The 22,772-nt window shown below is 47.9% G+C and overlaps 1 protein-coding gene across 2 annotated transcripts in view; it reads right to left on the reverse strand.

Moving 5' to 3' along the window:
- Colq (collagen-like tail subunit (single strand of homotrimer) of asymmetric acetylcholinesterase) overlaps positions 1–22,772 on the reverse strand; it is a 62,749-nt gene that overhangs the window by 18,226 nt on the left and 21,751 nt on the right. Inside the window, exons 2-11 of one of the 2 annotated variants that reach the window (XM_005387306.2) lie at positions 14,502–14,614; positions 12,797–12,898; positions 9,513–9,557; positions 9,169–9,195; positions 7,467–7,538; positions 5,586–5,648; positions 5,096–5,122; positions 4,423–4,467; positions 4,213–4,248; positions 1,017–1,097 (exon numbers count right to left, since the gene is read on the reverse strand). In XM_005387306.2, the coding sequence (XP_005387363.1) occupies positions 1,017–1,097; positions 4,213–4,248; positions 4,423–4,467; positions 5,096–5,122; positions 5,586–5,648; positions 7,467–7,538; positions 9,169–9,195; positions 9,513–9,557; positions 12,797–12,898; positions 14,502–14,614 (611 nt within the window). Of the gene's footprint in view, positions 1–1,016; positions 1,098–4,212; positions 4,249–4,422; positions 4,468–5,095; positions 5,123–5,585; positions 5,649–7,466; positions 7,539–9,168; positions 9,196–9,512; positions 9,558–12,796; positions 12,899–14,501; positions 14,628–22,772 lie in introns of both variants that reach the window. The other variant, XM_013515712.1, reaches the window with a different exon arrangement.

The following is a 22,772-nucleotide window of genomic DNA, read 5'->3' on the forward strand; positions in this document are numbered from 1 at the left end:
CTGAAAGAGTAAATAAGATATTATAAATGTATATTAATTCTGGAAATAATGTCATGTTAGCCTTCCAAAGTTTTTCTCCCTTTTCAAAATTGATTTCAAGTTCTTTGGATTTTCATAGAGAATCGTTATCTTCAAATGTTTCACCTTAAAATGCTTCTTAAAATGTTTAATTTCTCTGTAATGTTTTCTAGTCTTCTATATATAAGTCTTGTAAATTTTGTGATGAGATTTATCACTGCTGTATATTTTAATACTCTTGTAACTGATGTGTTTTGTTTTTGTTCCTGTGAAGTGGAAGTATAGTTGCTTTTCAATAAACATTTAAAAAAATAAATATGGCTGAATTTAAAATGTCTTTTTGAAACAAAAAGCCCATAAATTGACAAAAAAGGGAGGGGCTCCTCTCAGGAGTGCCCAGCCATTGCGGAAAAGCCTGGGAAATTCTCTGAAGCACTGAGGAAAGTTCCAGAGCTGCTTGGGCAAATGCACCTTCCTCTTCCCTTTTCCTTCACGTCGCTTAACGCAGGAGGCTACTGATCAGGAAAGCTCAAAGTGAGCAATTTCCCTAGGTCTTCAATAAGCCCAATAAAAAGGGTCATTTACAGTTTGGGGTCCCCTGTCACTGAGTGCCCAAAGAACATTCGACAGCAGGGAGCTGTCTGGGCTGTGCTCTGAAACTCACTGTGTATGGGACACTGCGGCAAAGGGACGTTTGCTGGGTAAGTGGTCGTAGTCTCCTTCCATTCCCGGTTGCTTTGGTTAAAGTAGACTTTTCCCTATGAACCAAAGACCCACTCTTGCTTGTGGCACAGCTCGTATGGAGCATCCTACCCATCTGTGTGGAACTATGGCGAGTGTGGAGAAGCCAGGAGCTCCTGAGAGTAGTGCTGCTTCTGTCTTCCAGCCCAGAGCATGCTGGAGTCTAGGGCTACGCACCATCTCTGACTGACCCTACAGACCTTCTCTCTTTATGCCCCCCGGTCAGGAGGCTGTGCCCTAAGCCCTGGGACCCTCACCTGCTTTCCTCGTTTTCCTGGTCTTCCTGTGGGTCCTCGATGTCCTGCTATCCCAGGTTCACCCTTTGGGCCCATTTCACCCTGGAAAGAAGAAAGAGAAGCAAGCAAGGAATCGAGGCGTGTAGGGTGGGCTGGGCCACCCAGGTCTACGCAATCACCACCCACGAGGGCAGCCTCATGATCCTTCTGAGTCTCTTCCAGGGGATTGCCCGGAAGCTCGCGAGACTGATGAGGTCACATGAAAGACAGTCTTATCTTTTAAGGAAAGGGAAGTGTCCCTGAGCAGGTTGCTTATTACCTGAAAGAGACAGCAGTGCAGCAATAGATATTTTAGTGGTGACATTGGAGACAACACCCAGAATAGCCAAAATGCAGGTTCCTGTATTTCACTCACATGTGGGATACTACTAACGGGAAAATCCTCTTTTAGTTGAAGTTTTTATGTTGTGCTTGGTTATGTTTTGTTGTTAAACACAAACTTAAATCTATGGGTTTTTAATGATTGGATGTTGCTTTGCCAGCTGTCACCTTTGGGAAGCTTGTGCCCATGTAAATGGACTTCATTCCGAGTATATATTTCTCTTCAGTGAATATTGCTTTGAGTTCCAGCTCACTTCCACTGATTTAGATGAAAACTTTTTCTTTGTACGGAGAGATGTTTCGAACATGTGTTCAACTATTCAATATTATTATTGCAAAAGGCATGGCATAATATAAACAATATCCCCAATTGAAAATAACTTTATATTGAACTATCAGAACCAAGGCGCTTGCCACAGAATTTCACAGTTCAGTGCCAACATTTTGGAAAACTCATTTCTCCATCATACTGTCATTTCTTCCCCATGCCCCTCTAGGATTCTGGGCCTTTAGAGCAAGTCTGAAGGATTCCTGCTTTTTTGGGACCATGACGTCGTAGAGCACGTCATTCCTGCCTCCTGTGATTCCCCTACAGCCCCAAGTACACCTCCAACAAGATAAGTTTCGCAGCTCCAACCATGAGATTTTCTGTTAGTCAGCAGCTTGTGTCCGTGAAGAGCTGCCCTGGCACTCACAGACAACAGTGGACACCCCGGTTCCTGCCACACGGTGCTCAGAGGCGGGGTGATGCAATGTGAAATTCCGGAGAATGCAGGTATGCGGTAAGGATCAAGCATAAGCTCTGAGTGATCTGTCAGCTCAGCCATCGTCATGAACTCATCCCCACTCAAGGCACTAATATCTTGCTTCACCAAGAATGGTTCTTAAGTCTATGCTTTCTCGCCAGCTCGTGGTGTCCTTTAGCATTCCTAGTGGTGAGAGTGTGAGGGGACTGGCTGGATTCTTTGTTGCCATGGAGACGTTTGCACAATTTCCCCTTGGCGTTTAGAGAGGCCAGGGGCGGCCTTATTTGGCTAAGAGAAAACAGCAGCATAAACAATATAAATTTTTTAAGGAGATTGTCAGAAGGAAGTGTGGCCCTTCCCTTTATCAACTGGGAGCGGCCAGTAATTTCTTGATCTAATTTCTCTCCTAAGACCTCATTATGATTATCATATCAGCGCCTCTTCATACAGCATACCGTGAAAGGGAGAAGAAACACTTTGGATGCTAAGCCTACAAAATGGTGCAGAGGCCAGAGAAACCATCGTATCTTGTTTTACAGTAAATTATGGTTCTCTGAGGTTCACTGTTGCACTGAATAAAGACCCACCCTAAATGGTTTCTTGTTTTTATTTTTATTTTGTTTTTTTGTTTTTGTTTTTGTTTTTCCCCGGTACCGGGAATTGAACTCACAACCTTGCGCTTGCCAGGCAGGCACTGTGCCGCTGAGCTAAATCCCCAGCCCTTGTTTTGTTTTTTGAGACACAGTCTCACTCTGTAGTTCAGGCTAACGTTGAGTGCTGGGATTATAGGTGTGTGCACCAGCACTGCCAGATAGCTTAAATGTTTTAAAATAAAATTATTTTTCTCTTTTAACTTGTTTATATAATGTTTCACTTCATTTTGTTTTGTTTTTTGAAAGAGGGGTCTCCCTGTTTCTATAGAATTCAGGCTGGCTTTGAACTTGCAGCAACCCCCTTGCCTCAGTCCCCTGCATGGTGGGATTACAGGGATGTGCCACCATCCCTAACAGATTTGCCTATGATTAATCTATTTTTTAAAATGCATTACTTTCTCTAGGAGGCAGAAAGAGTTTCCAACGGCTGAAGGTATGATAAATCATAGTAAATTAATGTATAATGACTGGAAATATTTAAACATGCTCTAGTGATCAGATGCAGTAAGATAAAAATTTAAGTTTGAAAAATAATACCTTAAGGTGAACTTTAAAAATTAAAAAATTCGAAAAAGCATCCCTTCGCATGTTTGAAAAACTTACAGTCTGAGACCTAAGTTAAAATATTTTCCAGTGTCAATGCCTTGATTTCGAAGCACCAGCACTATGACACTGGCTTAGGCATTGTTCTGCATGGTCATTTATGCATTTTCTCTTTATTCTCTCCTCATTGTGACTTCGTCCTTTCCCCCAAGACCTTAACCCTAAGTAAAAGTTTCTAAGAACCTGCCAATCAGTTGCTACTTTTATACTTTTTGTTATATCTGCATATCATTCTATTCTTTACTGAATACTTTAATTTACCTAAAACAGGCTGTTTTTTAATTAGGCCTTGTCCTTAGCAAGAGACCCACTAAATATTTCACTGTTTTAATTTAAAACTGAAATTCAAAATTTAACCACCAAAAAATGATAGCTGTCATCCAGTTAGAATAATTCTGCACACGTCTGGGAGCATGCGCTCCACCGTTAAGATTGTGTCAGGAGTTTAGGCAGCAGTGACATGAAGCCAGAGGCCTGGGGCCTGTGGTTTGAGAGACGCCTTGACCATTGTAGCTCAGATCTGAGTTCCTGGTCACAGATGTTCCTGTTTTTAACATCACCATGTCCCTCTGAGAAGCAGGAAAAGCAAAGAAGGTGCTGTCTCTGCTCAGATAGAGTGGTTTGTTCTCCTGTTGAGCTGGAGAGACCACCCTGCTGCACCACCTCAGTAGGTAAGGCAGCTTGCTCCCCAGGACCAGAACGTTTCCCAGTTAAATCCACTCTCCCCGCTTGATGAACACAAGCCCCAGAGTAGAAGCTCTGTCTGTTTTGCTTGGAGGGCCTGATACTTTTTTTTTTACTGAGGCCTGTGTTTCATTACTTATAGGTACTTACTTTCTGCCCCAACATTCCAGGAAATCCTGGGAAACCCTGTGAACAGAGCAACAAATACTTTGATAACACTTGAAAGGGCTGTGGATGAGCTCGGTCAGCCATTTTCAAAATGGAGGCTTGTCTGTCCGTCCATCATTCAGTCCATATATGGGTTGAGTAGGGGGCCATCACTTCCATTGTAGGTTATCATTTCTATTGGCTGGCCATTACCTTTTCACCTTTGGGACCCAAGTCACCCCTTTCACCTCTGGATCCCTAGGAGGAAAGCAGAGGAGAGAGTCAATGAGTTAATATCTTGGTGGGGTGGGGGTGAGGGAAGTGACGCATTTCAAACTGAAAAGCTTCCTATGACGAGACCCTCATTTTACAGACAAATAGCTTAGAGCTGTTGGGTGACTTTCCCATGAAAGGAATGCTTCGGGATCTGCCTTCTATTTGGACCCTAAAGAGCTCTTGAATTAATAAAGGACAATGCACAGAAAATTCTGGGTCCTAGCTTATCCTTTATCCCATAAGAAATTTGTCTCCAAGTTTCTGTTGGTTTTTGTTTTGTTTTGATAGGTGAGGGAGGCTGTGTTGCGGAAGCTGAGTCTCAGGACACATACTTACCACCTTCCTCCAGCACCCCCATGCAAACTGTGTCCTTCCGCTACCTGCCAGCCTCACTCATCTGCTCTATGTGCATACATCTGTCTCCACTGTGAGCTCTTCCCTATGCTGGAGGCTCCTCTCTCTAGCCGTTGATAAAAGACAGAGGAATAGCTAGGAATGATTGCTGCAGTTATTGACTAAAGAGAGACCTCCGCCCGTCCTCTGTCCGTCACTGGCTCAAGCGCCTACAGTCAGGCCAGGTTCTGGTATGCCATCAGAGACAAGCACTGACCTTTTCTCCTTTGGATCCAGGGTAGCCCTAGAAGAAAGCAGAAAGCGTACTTACAATCAGTGCTGTAGGACCGTTGGGTGTAGTCCAGGAGTGAAAGAAATCCCTGACTGGGATACTAAGGGCTCTCCACATTGCATTGCAAGTTTTAGGGGGTTGCAATCATAAAGACAGCCCAGAGGCTTTTGTTTCTATCAGGCCTAAAAAGAACATTGCTTTATCCCCCAGAGACCTGAACAAAGGTTTCCATTTGCTCAGTTGTCCAGAAGCTTGCTCATCACAGCATAGGAGAGCAGAATGGCATCCCTATGCCCCTGCATCCCAGGGCAAGATGTCCCCCAAAGGGCTGATAAGGAAAAGCACTGGGCTTCCCAATGTCGGTGACACTTCTCAGCCTAGGACAGCAGCTCCACACTCCCTGCTTTGTAGACCACAGCTGCTCCAAAGCCTTAGTAAGAAGATCTGGGATTGTCCCTCTGGAGCACACACTAACCTTGGAGCCCATTGGTCCTCTTGACCCTGGCAAGCCCATCATACCCAGGTCGCCTTTTTCACCCTGCACGAATTAGAAGGAAAAGCAGGTCCACAGTGATTTTTCTTCGAGAAACTGAGCCAGAAGAGTCATGGGCAAAAAATTGAACTAGAAGAAGCAGGGACATTGAAACTGGATTGTGACTCTGAGGTCCTCCAATTTCCCCCTTTTACACTTCCCAGGGTATTTCAGATTAAATATAAAATGAAAACACCCAAGGTGGAGCAGATCTCTAAACTACATACTCAGGAAGGTGTTGTAAGTGGTGGTACTTGATCTTTTCCTAGGGAGAACTGTGGGAGGGCTGGGGAGAAAGCGTGAGGGCACCGGAGCCTCAGAAGACAAGGTGTCAATATACACAAAAGTCTTTGGCTGGCTTGCTCTTTGCGTGGGGAGGGCCTTTCAGACATCTCCACACATGTTCACCCTATGTTTGAGACCAAATACAGTGAGTGTCACCTCTGGGTATAGCCTACGGCGGAGGGTCACATTCAGGTTCATAAGTGGGTTCTGTTACCCCTGAGAAAGCATTGCAGTTGGAACTTCTTGCATCTCCCATACTTAATTCCAACCAGTAGAAATATAAGGTGAGCCACATACTCAGTTTTAAGTGTTTTTAGAAGTCATGTTAAAAGTAAAACTAAGCAAGTGAAAATAATTTCATCAATATAATTTGCTTAATTTACTAGTTTAATTATCATTTCAATATATAATCAATTTAAAATTATCAACAAGATATTTTACATTCTGTTTTCCTAATAAATATTTGAAATCTGTTGTGTATTTTACATTTAAGAAACATCTCAATTTAAGTTAAATTTTCATTCCAAGTACTTGATCTGTAAGTAGATTTCATAAAATTTATGGTTGGGAAAGAAGAATCACACATTTAAGTTGCTCCAAATATACCTGAAAATTTTCAAACAACTGAATTGAGTGAAGGTTCTAAAATGTAAACTCAAATGAATTTTAAAAAAGAATCCAGCTCCTCAGTTGCACTGGTACATTTCAAGGGCTCACTAGCCAACACAGCCAATGGCTGCCATATTGGAGGGCTCAGTTCTATACAGTGGAATTTAAAAAGAAATATCCTTGGGACTTTTCCACAGAGGACTGGAAATACAGTTCTCTATACCCATAATACAGCCAGTATAAGAGAATCCGAGCAGTTGGTGGCATTCACCTGCCTACCCCTGACTTCTGCAGGTAAAATTTCCAAGTCAAACAACAGTTCACAGCCTGAGGGCACCAGGGCCTGAGAAGACAAGGTGTCAATATACACAAAAAACTTTGTGTGCTTTGCTCTTTGCATAGGGAGGGCCGTTCAGACATCTCCATACTGTGGTCTGGACCAGTGCTGAGAAGACCATACTCAGAGGGATGGATATGGATGTGTTTGCTTCCTCTCTGAGCAAGGAGATTTCATCAGCACTTGATGGTAGCTCTATGCAGGATTTCTATCTTTCTCCCAAGCTAGCCAACACCCACTCCCTCAGCTCTCTACTCCTATCAGATCAGCTCGACAGGCAAGAGTTTCCTGACACAAGTCCCCCTGGGGTCATCATGGGGAAACCAGAAAATAGTATGCTAATTCTCAGGTCAAAGGGGAAGGCAGGACCCTGTGAAAGAGGGCGCTGTTTCTCCTTCTACAGGAGCAGAGGCACTGCACTGAACAAGGTCTGCAGGCCAAGTGAAGAAGGAAGTGTCTGTGGACCCATGGACAGTCCCCTAGCACTCTGCTTCCCCTGTTTAGGAAATGATTCACTGACTATACCAGGGGAGCTGTCATCTTCTCCTTTCTTGTTCTGACATCACATGAGCCCAACAGCATAACACACTTACCCTGGGTCCTTCAGGGCCTGGCCAGCCAATGGGCCCAGGCATACCCGGAACACCTGGGGGGCCAGGTCTACCCTTCAAAAACCAAGAACAAAAGTTAGGACAACTGGTATATTTCCCTCCTTCTAAGAATATCTTGGGCCCAGATTCCAGTATAGGGAATCTAAGCATGGTCTACAGGGCCTTCATCCTTACCTTCCAAAGACTGCGGCCCTAGAAAGCTGGGACACTTAGATACACATTAAATCCTTGATGTCATAAAGTATCACAAAACACAATTACATTCTACTCAACAAATGGACAATAGTGGGATGCTAAACTGCTTTGTTTTCAACCTTTATCATGTCTAACCACCCATCTAATATCCCGGCATTCCAGTGGGTTCTCCACAGGCAGCGCTGTGGAATGAGATAGGGTTATGTGTGTGGATCAGTACCAGATGCAGTTGGTACTCTCTCAAGATCTTTTTACCAGTTTAGAGCACTTATCTTCAGGAAGCTACCATCCTTCCTTCCTGTGGACAACTTCTCTCTGCAACCTGCAACTGTAGAGTTTATGCATGGGCAGTTGGATGGCTGGTAATTTATGTACCACTCTTCCTGCAGCTGATAGCCCGATTACAGGCAGCCCATGCTCCAGAGCTCCCCTAGGGATCAGGCTTCTGAGTTTGGACGTCACCTTACACCACACTCTTGCTTGGCTCCTCCCACTCCCTACAAGATCCCTTAATAGTTTGTTCACTTGTACATATCTCCGCTTCTAGGGAAACCAACCTAAACCAAGGACTGTGGAAGAGCAAGACCTATAAGACAGCATGGAAGCATGGCCAAGGGTCTCTTTTGTTCTCAGCTGGCTGGAGATCTGGAGGCTCAGCAAAGATCTTGGAGATGCCAAATGCTGGCGCGTGTACTGATTTCTTCTTGCGCCTCCCACACCCACGGCACGCATCACTGATCAACATGGCACTTGTTCGGTCTGAGCATGTGAACGTTCCTTTCCAGACAGCTGCCACGGGGTGGCTGGAGTTGACATCTGTACCTTGCAAGGGCCAGTGTAAGGCTCTCATTGACAGGGATCCCATTTGAGTAAAACATTTAGCTGAGAATATAGTAATTTATATTACGAGCCATAAGTATCTGTCTCTGCCAAAGTTTCACACTTCCTTCAATCGCGAGGCCAAGAGTATCAGCACCAGTATGCACTCACCACAGCGAGTGACACAGGCTGCTGGTTTACTCCCTCTTGACACTAATGAGAGTCTTGATAATGTATGTCTGCTTCACTCAGCATCACTAACTTTAAGTGACTCCCATTTATTTCGGATATACCAAAAAAGCAAAAGCCATTTGCTTCTGTCTGCTCTGGAACTTTATTCCAGTTTAATCAAACAGACAGTGAGAGTCCTGCAGTGTAACTGGTTGGAGCCTTGGAGTGGCATAAGGTGTCTGAACCTGGAGGAAGTTTGGCCAGGCTCGCTGCTGCCATTGGAAGAAATCTGAACACCTAGTGGTAGCAAGCACCGGTTCCTGACCAAAGGATTTCTACTGTCACAGCCAGGACGGCAGCACTGTCACTGCCCACCAGATGGTTGTTAGTGGTCATAACAGGGAACCGCTGTCTCCTCCCCCTTGAGAATGCACATACACTCACACGCATGTGGCACACGGTAGCCTGTGTGATGCTCACAGATAAGTATGGACCATACCTTCCTTCCTGGCCGGCCGAGTTCTCCCTGCGGATGGAGAAGAAGGTAAGCAGAGGCTGCTGTGGAGAGATCATAAGGCTGGTGGCTGGGCATGACTGTGCGGCTCAGTCTGCTGGCCAGGCCCTTGGCTGGTCACAGCATTCCCACCATGCCAGTGGACCAAGTTGAATATACCAGTGGTATCCCACACCCCGGTAGCAGCTAGGCATCGGGGGCCCTGTCATTACACTTAGGCAGAATGAGCACATTCTTTGAAATATTAACCAGAAAATGCTCAGTGACACCCCATAAAACAAGCTGGAGTTACCAAGGAGAGGTGGGTTGAAGAAAGTAGGGGCTCATACCTTTTCTCCCTTTGGTCCTATCTTGCCAGGAAGCCCCGGTGGACCCTACACAATCAAGACAAGAATTAAAGAAGAATATGCCAAGCCAAGTGGGGAGTGCTGTGGGGAGGTGGGTGGGAGCTTGGTGCACTGCACCCTCACAGCACCAGTGACGATCTGTGTGGATGTGGGGCTCCTGGGACCCCGGAGAAGAGCTTTGTCCTGCATCCCGCTCTCCTCCCCGCCCTTCCTCTCCTGTGCTTTCTCGGCGCATTTCCGGCGGTACCTCAGTCATGAGGCTCACACATCCACTCTCTGTGTGACTTTAACTTTGTCCCTGGAATCCTTTGATTGCCTGAAACGTCCCAAGTGCTTAGTGAGAGCACCAAAGGAGTCCCGAGGAGATCCCATTTGCTGAGAACACGATGCTTGCTGCCTCTCATATTTTTCCACTATTCCTACCAAGCTTTCCTGGGGCCGAGGGAAGTGAGAAGAGGGAAGCGAAGTTAAGCAGCAGCCGACTTACAGATTCCCATGGCTAATCTGTGGGTACCAGGAGCCTAATATTTCGCCCCTTCCCATCTTTTTAAGGCATGAAAATGTGAAGAAGTAAGGGCACCCTTCTGCGCCACTGCCCAGCCACAGGAGCAGGGCGCGTCTACTTCCGGGGCCCAGCACCCATCGCACCGATGCTTTGCACACCTGCAGTCACAGCACATTTGTGTGGGGCTCCCATGTCTGTGAAATGCTCAGTGACTGACTTTGTCTTACTGATTCCCAGGACACAGGGGACAAACTCACCAAATGCCCTCGGAACCCCAGTGTGTCCTAACACCCACAGGTAAACATGCACAGTAAAAAGATTGCCTGAAATGTGTCCTCTGAAGCTCGTCCGAATGACCAGGAACCCCAGCCAGCAGTTCCCAGGTCTGTCAGTATCCTACAGTTCCTAGTGGATCTTGGAAAACTCTGAGAGCCCAGTGCACACCCCAGACCAATTAAATAACAATCTAGGGGGAAGAGAATGAGCTTCCGGAGTTTCCCAAGCTCCCCAAGGAATCATAGTGTGCAGATAAGCTTGAGAACCACCATCTTGGGTTTAGGTATCTACTGCTTTGGGGAAAGGAGGGAGGAAAAAAATGGTACTCCGTTCTCTTTGTTCTTCTGAGCCCTAATGTTTGTCATTTCTTAAAATGCCTAGAACTATTTTATAAGATCTCTGTGCTCCGGCTCAGCGTTTCCCAGTCCGTAAGGTGCAGATGGGGTGGAGCATGTCTTGCCAAACACTAAAGTGAAGATTCTGTCTGGGGGCGGGGGATGGGATTCTGCATTGCTAACCAGCTTCTGCATGTACCAAAGTCACTGGGTCACTGATCTCACTTTGAGAAGGGGCAGCATTCACACTATGCTAGGTGCTCTTTTAATTTTGGCTTTTTGAGACAGGATCTCACTCTGCAGTTCAGGCTGGTTTTGAGCTCACTTTGTAGCAAAGGCTGGTCTCGAACTTGCAACGATCCTCCTGCCTCAGCCTCCCGAGTGTTGGGATTACAGGTGTGCGCCACCACGCCTGGCTCACACTATGCTAGGGGATCTGAGGTGGTCCCACAGACCTCACAGCTGGGCCGCGCAGCCCCCATGCAAGTCAAAGGGGATTGTGTGGAGTGAGGTGTTTGGTGGAATGGAGGAGCTGCTGTTCTTAGGTCAGCAGAGAACCCCTTTTTTCTTCCCGATGCTCTGCTGGTTCTCCTGTGCCCCAAGACCCATTGGAATAGACTGCTACAGGTAGGACAATAAAACCCACCTCAGAGGATTTCCACCTGGTCTTTCTTCAGACTTCCCAGATTCTCTGTGGTAGCCTCTAGGTTCAAATTCCTGTTTTCCTTAGTGCATTCAACAGGTATTTATGGAGAACGGGCTACAACCCTTTGCGCTGTGGGGATACAACTAGGAGCGGATAGACATTGTCCCTGTTCCCGTAGGCCAGGAACCATTAAGCTTTTTCTGTACCAGGCCTGAGAGTAACTGAATATCTTAGGCTTTGAAGGCCATATTCAGTTTCTGTCAACTCTGCCCTTGTAACCCAGAAGCAGCCATAGATAATAAAACTTTAGCTAGAAAAACAGGCTGTTGCTGGTTTGATCCATGAGCTGTATGCTGTAGGGCTTACTTATAGAGGGGAGACCAAAGAGACCAGGAACAACAAAAAATCAGGAAACCATAACAGATTGAGAAAAATTTCTACTAGGCTGTAGTGACTGTGAGCGACGGTGGTGTTGGAGGAGATCACTTTCTTTACTTGTTCCTAAGGAGGAGACACATAAACTGAGTTCCGAGTGAATAAGGAGCCAGCTATGATAAATATCTGGAGGAGAACACCCTAAGTAGCAGGAACAGCAGATGCAAAGGCCCTAACATTGAACGAAGCTTAGACTGTATGAGAATCTGGGAGACCATTGCTACAGCTGTGTTGAGCCAGTACCAGAGGGGATGTGAGCTGCTGAGAGGACACAAGCCAGAGTCCCCTCCTGTGAGCTTCATACCCTGGGGTAAAGAGTTCGGCCCTGACTCTTCCAGTGAGAGGAAGCCACGGGATGGTTAGCTTACGTGAGTGACAGCTCATGCGCTCCCTGCGTGGGCAGGAACTTGGAGAACTGACTGCTCCACGCACTGTCTTTCTCCTCCCAGGCTAGGACTGCCCCTCACGGATGGAGCCCCTCTCGGAGGCAGCCCACAGGAGCAGGAGGGAGACGGGGTTTCTAGCAGGTACTCTTTTCTTTGTCTAGAAAATCCTTTCTCTGGTGTTTTGTCTCTTATTCATCCTTCCTTTACTTTTGGTGGGGACGAGTGGGCAGCTTGGTAGCAATACTGGGGCCCAGTGAAGCTCAGGGTAGTGAGCTCCTCTTGCTTCCACTTTCCTGCACTGAACGCTGGTACCTCTGGGTCTGCAGGTGGGCCAGTGGGCACATTAGGTATACTATGGTCAAGCTTTTGTCTCATGACAACTATAACTGTGGCCACATCCACAGAGGCAGAATCTCACTTGATTCTCCCAAAATCTAGGGTGGCAGGAACGATTATTATTCGGCTTGTATAGATGAGGAATCATACCCAGGTGGCCAGAATTCACCCAGAAGGAAACCAGCGCTCTCTCCAGGTGGCTCTGGAGGGGCAGGTAAGCTAGAGAAGGCGAAGCAGCCCCTCATCAGATGTAAAGGGACAGGTAGACACCAAGAGGCTCTGCCCAGGGGCTCTCCTGCTCTGAACAAGGCAGCGGAAGGGGTCTGGCAGCGAGGCAGCACACCTACCTGGGGGCCAGGGGGCCCAGGGGAGCCGAGGGAGCCTTGCAGGCACGGGGACTGTGAGGTCTCGAGTTCCAGGAGGAGATTCTTCATGTCTGGGGAGAGAAGCTTCAGTGCAAAGCAACACAGGGTTATAGGTCAGACTCTGGGAACCGAGGAAGGGCTGCCTCTCTGGACAGTGCCCCGCTCCATGTTCAGGTCCAAGGCTGGCGATTCCCTGGCACCCGAACGAGTGTCCTGGGAAGATGGGCTTTGGGGACACCAGTTTCAGCTCTCTTGTTTGCTCTTGAGACAGCTTGACTGGGATGGATTCATGAGATAGGATGGCCCCTTAGGGTAGAGATAGGAAGCTCATTGCAAGGGCCCTTATGCAATGCCTAGGACAGCACTGTTCAGTAGAAGAAACATGCCAAGAACCACACTATAATTTTAGATTTTCTGGTATCTACATTTTTACCTTTTATAAAGGTCAAAGAAAACAAGTGGAGCTAATTTTTATAATATATTTTGTTTAACCCAATGTACCCCAACTATTGTCACTTCAACATATATTCATTACGAAAATGACTAATGAGATATTTTTCACTCTTTGTCTCATACTAGGTCTTCATCCTTCAGTGTGTATTGTATACTTGCAGCACGCTCAATTTGAACTAGCTGCCTTGAAGATGCCTGATAGCCACTTAGAGTGAGGAGCTGTGGTACAGTATAGGTCTAAGAGCTTCCAGAAAGACCTGAGGGTTCCAGGTCCCTAGAATGCCCTGGCTTCTTCTAGTTCTGAATCCTGTCCCTTTCCTCACCTTTTCCTCCATCCCTAAATCTGTTCCTTCTCATGCTTTGGTGTGGCTGCAGGAACACTATTTCCTGTGTCACTTCATGGACATGGTCTACCTAAGACATGGACTGTGGGGAAGGTTTTTCTTCTGCAATCTAACCATAAGATTTATCCATATTTATGGGACACACACTGACAATGTAATGTGCATATACAATGTATAATAGTCAAATCAATATAATTAGCGTTTTCACCTCCTCAATCAGTTATCTTTTTTTTTTTTTTTTTGGTACCAGAATTAAACTCAGGACCTTGCGCTTGCCAGGCAGCTATTTATGCCACTGAGCTATATCCCCGGCCCCAGTTATCATTTCTATGTGTCTTTTCTCTAGTTATTTGAAAATATATCATAAATTGAAGATTGTGGTTACCCTGCTGTGTCATAGAACACTAGAAGTAATTCTTTCAGCCTAATTGTACTTTGGTGCATGTTATCTCACTTTTCTCTACCCTCTCTTCACCATTTATATACTCCTCCATTTTTATCTCCTTTTCCCCATCCTCTCCCCTCCCCAGCTAGGGAATTTTATTAATACTTGGGGGGAAGGAAAAGGAAAGAGGAAATTCCATATCTGAGCAGTTGATGGGAATGCAGAAAGTTATAAATTCACCTCATTGTTTTAAAAAAGATGGGACACTCTGCCAAAATCAATATTCAGCTGAGAAGGCCATCCCCCCATCAGTGATTTCAGACAGCACAAGAGTGGATCAGGCCCAGAATCTGCAAATGTCCATTCCGGGGCTGAATTTCAGAGTGAGAGCAAAGGGTAGACTCTCAGATAAGATTGTGGACGTAGCCCATGGGGAGCAGGTGGAGTACAGGGTGGGCATCAGGAAGCCCAGTGTGCTATGCACTCATAAGTCCTAAGTACTCACCGGACTTCGGCCTCCTCTGAAGAACGGCGGGGGGAAGAGCGGGGGCGGAGGGGGAGTCAGGAGACAGCATGCCTTGTGGCCACCACGCTTCTTCTGATCCAGGCCAGGAAGGGCTGGCAGAGAAAACTGCTGCTTGTCAGTATGGGGTCATGCCCACTGTGCCCAAGAGGGACCCACACAGTCACCCCAGACCTCCAGCTCTGCCTTCTAACCTGTTAGGGACGGGAGCAGACCTGTTTGCTACTTGACAAGGCCTTGGTCTTGCTTTTGCTGAATTAAGATGGCATGGGACACTGTGACCATTTAAGATCCATTTCTCCTTCTTCAAAAACTAACTGTCACTCTGTAGATGTGAAAAGGGACACAGAGTTCAGACAGACTCATGATGTGCCCCCAGTACCTGGAGAGAAGGGAGTAGTTGTTAATGACTCTGATACTGTGCTTGGGAGGAAACTATGTAAACAAGAGGCCACCAGAGTTAGAGGACGCGTTGATTTCGAGGTGCTCAGGCCCATGATTTAAAACACAGACTGTACGCACATACTCAAGTGTCAGTCATTTCACTGGACAGTCACAGTTTAATGTCTCAATAAATTGGTGGCCTAATCTGAGCATGAGGAGGTGACTAGCGGGCCCTGGACCTTTCTAGCTTCCTTTCTAAATGGAGTCTCACCTATGCTCAATATGTATTCAGTGTGAAACTATATGTTACAAAAAGCACACAGATCATAAGTTACATCCCAGTATATTTCTACAAAGTGAACAGACTCTAGAAACCAGCACTCAGATCAAGAGACAGAACACCCAGCAGCAGAAGCCCCACAAGCTCCAATCCCACTGCTCCCTACCTGCCACCAGCCTGAATATATAACGCAAGGGGTTCATCTTGCCTAGCTTTTCATTTTATGTAAGTGGAATCATACAGTATGAATTCTTACTTTTGGCTTCTCTTGCACAACACAGTGTTTGTGGGAGTCACAGAGGCTATTGTGTACAGCTAACTCTGCTAAATAAAATTTAGCTGTGTGGCAAGACTACAGCCTTACTCACTCTGCTGAACCCTAAGGACCCGCTCTGGGGTGACATCATCGCACGCCTACCCAAATGGCTAAAATGAAAAGGACAGAAAACAGCAAGTGTGGCAAGGGTGGGAAACAGCCAGAATTATCACACATGGGTTGGTGGGACAAAGCTGGTGATATTTTCTATTAGAGCTAAACACAGACGTACACTGTACCCCAACAACTTCACCCCTGGGTATTTACCAACAGAAAGGTGGGTGTATTTTCACTGAAACTCATGAAGTAGAGTGTTCATAGTAGCAATATTCATAATTGCCAAAACCCGTCACTCTTTAATTCCCAGTTTTGGTCTCACAGTGGTACTCTTACGGCTGCACTTTCACGGAATCTCTAGCTTACAGAATACATGCAGGTCGTCTACCACGTCTTGTGGCCCTGATCTCAGGTCTTCGCATGCTCACCAGGAAGGTTTCCTTGACTTCCCAGGCCAAGGTAGAGCAGCCTTGCTGTGTTTTTGTTTTATGGCCCTGGGGATTGGACTCAAGGAGGGATGAACTACATCCCTGAGCCCCTTTTAAAATTTTATTAGGTTGTCCACGCTGGCCTCACACTTGTGATCCTTCTGCTTTAGCCTCCTGAGTAGCTGGGATTGCAGGCAGGTGCCAGCAGGTCCGGTCCTGCTACATATTTTTTTTGGATTTATCTTCATGTCATCTCTTCTCCATGGAGTGAAACTGTTTCCTCAGTTTCCTTGAATAAAGTGTGTTTTCTGGGAGGGGAGGAGGCAGGGTTCATTCTCAGGGTCAAGAGTGTACCTGGCAGACACTAGGCACCCCACAAGTGTTTGCTGAATTAATATTAATGAAATACACTATATGCAAGATACCATTTAAGTGGTTCCTGCATAGAAACGTACCTACTTCTCACAGTGACCCTGACAGTTACGCACTGTCATTATCACCATCATCACCACCACCACGACCACCATTATCACCATCATCACTCCCATTTTACAGGACAGTTTACTGAGGCAGTGAATTAAGCATTTTGTTCAAGGTCATACAGGTAGCAAGTGAAGGGCCCAGACTAGAACCCAAGGAGTCTTGCTCCAGAGTTCTTCCTTCTAAACTCTACACTATGACTACATATGGGTAAAAATGAAAGCCAAGACCTAAGAAGGAGGCAGGGCGCTCCTATAAGAACACCCTGAGACTACTGCAGCAATTTCCTTCAACCAAAGACCCCTGGGAACACAACTACAGTCAACAAGCCGGGTTTGTTGATTCACGGCAGCCACAGAAAACTCACCTGGGAGGAACTAGGATGCATCTCAGTAAGGGAGTGTTAGCGAGGATTGATTCTAGGGTTCGGGCTTCTGCTGGGTGATTTGGGGGAAGCTAGGAGGCAGCAAAGTCTGGCTTTGCTCTGGGTTGGACGCTGTCACAAAGCAAGGGCTGGCCTGTGCCTGGGTGTCTTCCTTCTCACCAGCAGGAAGAGAAGCCTAAGGCAGTGATCATGCGTATTTGCGAAAACAGGGAGTGGTCACCGCTGTGGCTGTATGGCAGTCTTCCTTTAGGGTGTGTTTCCTTCCGTCCCGATCCATCAAGGCCACAGAGTGGTGCTGTGTGCGGCACTGTGGCGTGGACTTGTCTATGTGCTGCAGTGGAGCACCACGCCCAGCCGTGATCATCAGGTCAGCTCTGGCTGTCACGGCTGCTTTTTCTCAGCAGTAAGAGGATAGAGCTTTGTTGTCATCAAACTTGACACACAGGCCGGTTCTTTCCTAGAGCTCTGGGTAGTGAGGAGCGGCGGTGTCAATGGCTCCACCATATTTCAGGTGTAGGGAGCAGGATGACGGGTGCAGGCCGAGCCCAGGACTCTTTTACAGCCCTTCCTGCTACACTTCCTTCTTTGTCTCTCTTTCCCCACAGAGACAGCTGAAGGCCAAGACTGCAGCTTCCCACAAAGCGTCCACCAGCCAGGAGCACCTGGGAGGCTGGCGGGTCCACGTGGTTGAATCCCTCGCATCACCATCTATTTTTCCAGACCATATTTGGCCTCGAATGACTTCCTTCACCCAGTACCTGGTGCACTTTCTACTACTGAAACATAATAATCATTTCTGTTACTTCTTCCCGGAGCCTGGAGCCCTCTTCAGTGAACATGAATTATAAGTTGCTTTTCCTGATGAGGCGCCTGCATTGTGTACTCCACCTGATCCCTCCTTGACCTTGACCTACTTCACTGAAGCAGGTGAAAGCCATCTATTTCTGCCCCCTCCTTCCCTCCCTGGAACTGTTTGTTTTTAGCATGGCCTAGTTTATTTACAGCTCATTCCAGTTCAGAATATTTCCATCAGGTGGACGTGTTTTGGAGTGGCTTGCCCCTCTCCACCCTCCCTGTCAGCTAAGCTAGGACTTCACATGTCTATTTTGGTGGCATCGAGTGGCCTGTGGGTCTCTCTCAGAACTATGCTGTCTCTATTGGAATCGTGTCTGAGCTCAGGGTCCAGTCTGGAAAGCCCCAGAAGGCTCCGTTGTAATGGAAACAATTGTGTGTGTGTGTGTGTGTGTGTGTGTGTGTGTGTGTGTGTAGTTGGGGCTTGTAAAGGTCTGGACACAACATGTGACTCAGCGCTAGGCAGCTGCCATGGAAATGCCAACTACGATGGAATTTTAGGGCTACTTGCCCTCGCTAAGGGCATCCAAGTAACTTTATTGTATGTGGTCACCGCATCGCCAAATTATTTATAATTGTCTAAAGTGGGCTTTTGGCAAGTGTCTGGACTTTTTCGCACAGTTCAGGCTGGGTTTGCCCTTCAGACTCAGTACTCACTCTCGAAAAGGGGCCTTTCTTTTGTTTCATTTTGAGAAACCAAAACACATCCTGGGAAAGTGATTCCGACCAACTTACTCTTGGAAACGTAGGGATTGGAATAACAGAGTTTGAGTCTGGATGAGAGTACGGTGCAACGCACTTTCTCAGCCTGAGAATCGTTTTCCTTCTCTGTCCCACAAGGCTTTTGGCCCAATGGCCCAAACCATTGTGAGCGTGCTTTTACAAAGTACAGGTGCCGCCAGGATCACCTTCAACTCCCCGCTCACAAGACCAAGCCATCCATAGGCCGCTAGAGACAGCCTCTTCCACTTCTACCTCCACCACGCAGCGCCCCCTCACATCAAGCCAACATGTCATCGGAAGCCACCAGAGGAAAGCAAGGACACACGAGGGTCCCCTGTCTCCGCAGGTTGTGAACACGGCAAGCAACCACGTGCTAATGACCCGCACCTGCTTGTCCCACTGGTGGACGATTAACCTTTGCTTCCCCCTCCCGCTTTGGGACCTCCCCTTGCCTGCTAGAAGTGGCACCGGAAGGAGGCCTGGGGAGGAGGGAGGGCAAAAGGCACCCGCTCTCTGGCCCCAGTGGGTGCTCCCACAGTGGCTGGACAGCGCAGCACCAGTAACGTTCTCCTCGGGCAGGCTGCAGTCTGCCTGAAGTTTTCCAGTATCTATATATTCCAGGGAAGCCTACATCCTAGACCCCCCGTGCACAGGTCACACAAGCCATAAAGAACCAACCCTGATCCTTGAGTAATGTGAGCTTCTCTGAAAGACCACAGTAAAAGTTTGTTGTTTGTTATTTGCACCTGGGGATGAAGCCAGCGAAGAAAATGACTTGGTGGTTTGGTGGCTGCTGCCCCGCCCCCTCTCCCAAGCCAGCTGGCCGGCACAGTGATAGAATGTCCCGGCACCTAATGCCAGGCGGCCCCAGACCACAGAACATGATTTTACTCCAAAGCCAAGGGAACAGCTCCTGCAGCCTGTCACCCTGAACCCACTTCACAGGAGGAGCACGAGCAAGTGTACACACACGGCCACGTGTGCCAGGACCCCACCGACTCCATCGTCAAAACCCTCCGAGGAGGCCTGAGGCCGGCTGGCCAGGATCACAGGCTGGAGGCGGCTGAGATTCGTCACGCCCCCAGCGCTTCCTGAGCCGGGCCTGCTTGGCATTTGGGGTGGGAGTCAGCCAATCCCCGCTTTGATGTTGCCTCTGCCCCTAGTGCCAGGGCTCCGGGGCCAGTGCTGAACTGCCAGGAGCAGCGTCCTGGCCACCCACTGAGGTTGGGGGCCTGGAGCTACTGGTCACCATCGAACAAACTGTTCTTCATCAGGCTCGGAACCTGCCTGTCAGCGCTGCTCCGGCAGGCCTCAGGGCCAGCCCCACGGAGGTGTGCCAGGAGACGCTGCCCTCCTCTGTGGCAGGGAGGCCCTCGGGGCCCCGGGCCCTCGGGTTTTGGGGTGGGAGCCCTCGGCCGCGCCCACTAGGACTGCCAGAGCAGAGTGCTTCCTACAAAGCCAAACTTACCCACAACAACAACGAAACACACACATACGGTGCAGCAAACCTTCTTATTTTTAAATTTAATTAATTTTTTTGCAGTACTAGGATTGAACGGAGGGCCGTCACACAGCTACATTCCCAGCCGTTTAACATTTTTTTATTTTGAGATAGCATCCTCTTGCCTCAGCCTTCAAGAGCGCTTGGGATTACAGCGCGCACCACGATGCCCAGTTTATTTATTTTTGATGCTGGGGAATGAATCCAGCCTCTGGTATGTTAAGCACGCACTCTACAATTGAGCTATATCCCAACCCCAAACCATTTTTTAGATGAAGCCTGCCTATAAAATAATGAAGTGACAGCTACTAGATACACCTGAAATCTGCCCAGTGAATGAGCTCATACACACACACATACACGCAGTGTCTTCTAGACCATGGGAAGACAAGATTACTAGTACTTAACAATAAGCACTGTTGTTTAACCAGCTTTGTAATAATCATGAACTATAGCGTCAGCAAACTTTTTGTTTTGTTTTGTTGGCACGGGATCTCAGTACATAGTTCAGGCTGGCCTTGAACTCACTAGGTAGCTCAGGCTGGCGTGAAACTTGTAGCAATCCTCCTGCCTCAGCCTTGAAAGTGCTGGGATTACAAACGTGTGCCGTCATGCCTGGCAACACACTTTTGCTATAAAGGGGCAGGTGGTAAATATTTTAGGCTTTGTGGGTCACATGGTCTTTATTGCAGCTTAACTTTGCCACCCTGCATGAAAGCAGCCTTAAACAATGCCTAAAGGAATGAGTGTGACTATGTTCCAACAAGACTTTATTTACAAAACGAAGAGGCAGCTGATTTGCTCCACAGGCTGTAGTTTGCTGACCCCGAGCCAGCGCCTTCGAATGAAAGGACGCGTACTGTACTCCTCCATTCTTTTGCCTCACTCATTCAAAAGCACACAGTGAGTACCAAGTGTGTGCAAGACTCGGAGTGTAGACACAGTTCCTGCCCTTGGAATGTGCCGTTCAGTGCTGAGGAGAAGCTACCGATTCTGCAGTCATGCAACTTGGGCTCTAGTCCTGGTTTTTCCACTTTGAGGAAGTTGCTGTGTTCTCTGTGCTTTCTTACCTGTAAAACAGCTGTGGTCGGGGCTGGGGATTTAGCTCAGCGGCAAAAGCGCCTGCCTGGCAAGCGCAAGGTCGTGAGTTCGGTTCCTGGTACCGGAGAAAAAAAAAAAAAAAACCACAGCTGCGGCCAAGCCCACTTTGCTGCCTTGGTTGTCGTGAGGCTTAGAGCTCAGGCTTTGGTGTTCCTGGCGCATAAGAGGGGCCCCGCTTACTCTTGGATGACTATACAGAGAGTAAGAAAAGAGGAGGGGCTGATGCGGGTTGGGACAGAGAGCGGAAGGGCAGGTAACTGGAGTGGGAGATCTGGAGAGATTTACAAGAAATGGGTAGCCCTTGACAGGGAGGAACCAAGGAAGAAATCAAGGAAGGCTTCCTGGAAGAGGTACCATTTGAGCTGAGCCTTGAAAACAGAGGATTTGCTGAGGAGGGGGCGAAAATCTTGGGATCTGTTTCTTTCTGGGGAGCTTCCCTCTCTTCTCAGAAACAGGCTCTGGAGACATCAGAGACAGCAGCAATGAGGACAGGGAGTACTCAGCCCTGCGTCCCAGGCAGTTGCAGGAGTGACATCTGTATCACCTTTCCCCAAATTCCCCTGTTCTGAGTCACATTCCTGCAGATCATCTTTTGTTTTGGCACCAGGAACTGAACTCAGGACCTTGCATTTGGCAGGCAGGTGCTTGTGCTGCTGACTGCATCCCCGGCCCCAGATGTTCATTTTTCAGACTTTATGTCAAAAACCCTTGGAGCTGAGATTTCTGCCTCTTTCCCATCCAAAGCATTCCTGCTTTTACAGTGTGGCACAAACTTTCCCTGCGAAGGTTTGCTTGCATAGCTCACTCTACTGTGCTCCGTGACACTCCTGTAAAACAGACAGAGCTGCAGTCCCCGGCCCAGGCGCCTAACTCAGCAGGAGTTTGAATCTATTTCAAGCGGCATGGAGTCTTCCCGTCTCTATCTTCTCTGCATCTCTCTCCTCCGCTGCTTTTTCCTGTCTCGGTCTTACATTGTCTCTGTGTCTCCCTTTGTCCTGGATTCCTGGCCCCCAGCAGTTGAACTCCTGCATGCACGCTCGGGCTGGCTGCAGTCTGCCTGAAGTTTTCCACTGCTCTCCAGCCAGGTGTGCCAGCCTTCAAGTTAGGAGCTCTGCTCTCCAGCCCTGGCAGTGGCTTGCTGTGGGAATCGGGATGACTTACTTCCCCTCTGGGTATCAGATTTCCCACGTGTTAAAGGGGGAGCACTGGATCAGGTGAGCTCTGAGCCAGGTCCAGTTCTGGCTTCTACTGGGGGCCGTGATTCCTGCCTCGGGCCTTGCACAGGCATGCAGGACTGCTGCCTTTTTTTTTTTTTGGTTTTTCTCCAGTACCGGGAACCGAACTCACGATCTTCCACTTGCCAGGCAGGCGCTTTTGCCGCTGAGCTAAATCCCCAGCCCCTCAGGGCTGCTTTCAGATTCCCTAAGGTGCTCTCGCCCAGGACAGCTCAACAGAGCAAAATTAATCCATCACGTTTCTGGGGCCTTCCGACAGCTGTCAACAGGTGTCATATTCACAGTGTTTTGTCCTAATTGCAGCTCTGGACTTTATCAACCAGACCAGAAGACCATTTCTGGAGTACTGCCTTCCTGGGCACTGTTCCAGAAACTCCTGTCCCCGCAACTGCCACAAGCAGGACGGTTCACTGTGCAGCAGGGCCAGAATGGGTTCTATCTTGCACCTCCCTCCTGCCTCCACTACCCTGTGGAGAGATTTGTGTGGTCTCAGTTACTCAGGCACCCTTCC

Source organism: Chinchilla lanigera, unplaced genomic scaffold (genome assembly GCF_000276665.1).
Source record: "Chinchilla lanigera isolate Chin_1 unplaced genomic scaffold, ChiLan1.0 scaffold00029, whole genome shotgun sequence".
NCBI classification, from domain to species: domain Eukaryota; kingdom Metazoa; phylum Chordata; class Mammalia; order Rodentia; family Chinchillidae; genus Chinchilla; species Chinchilla lanigera.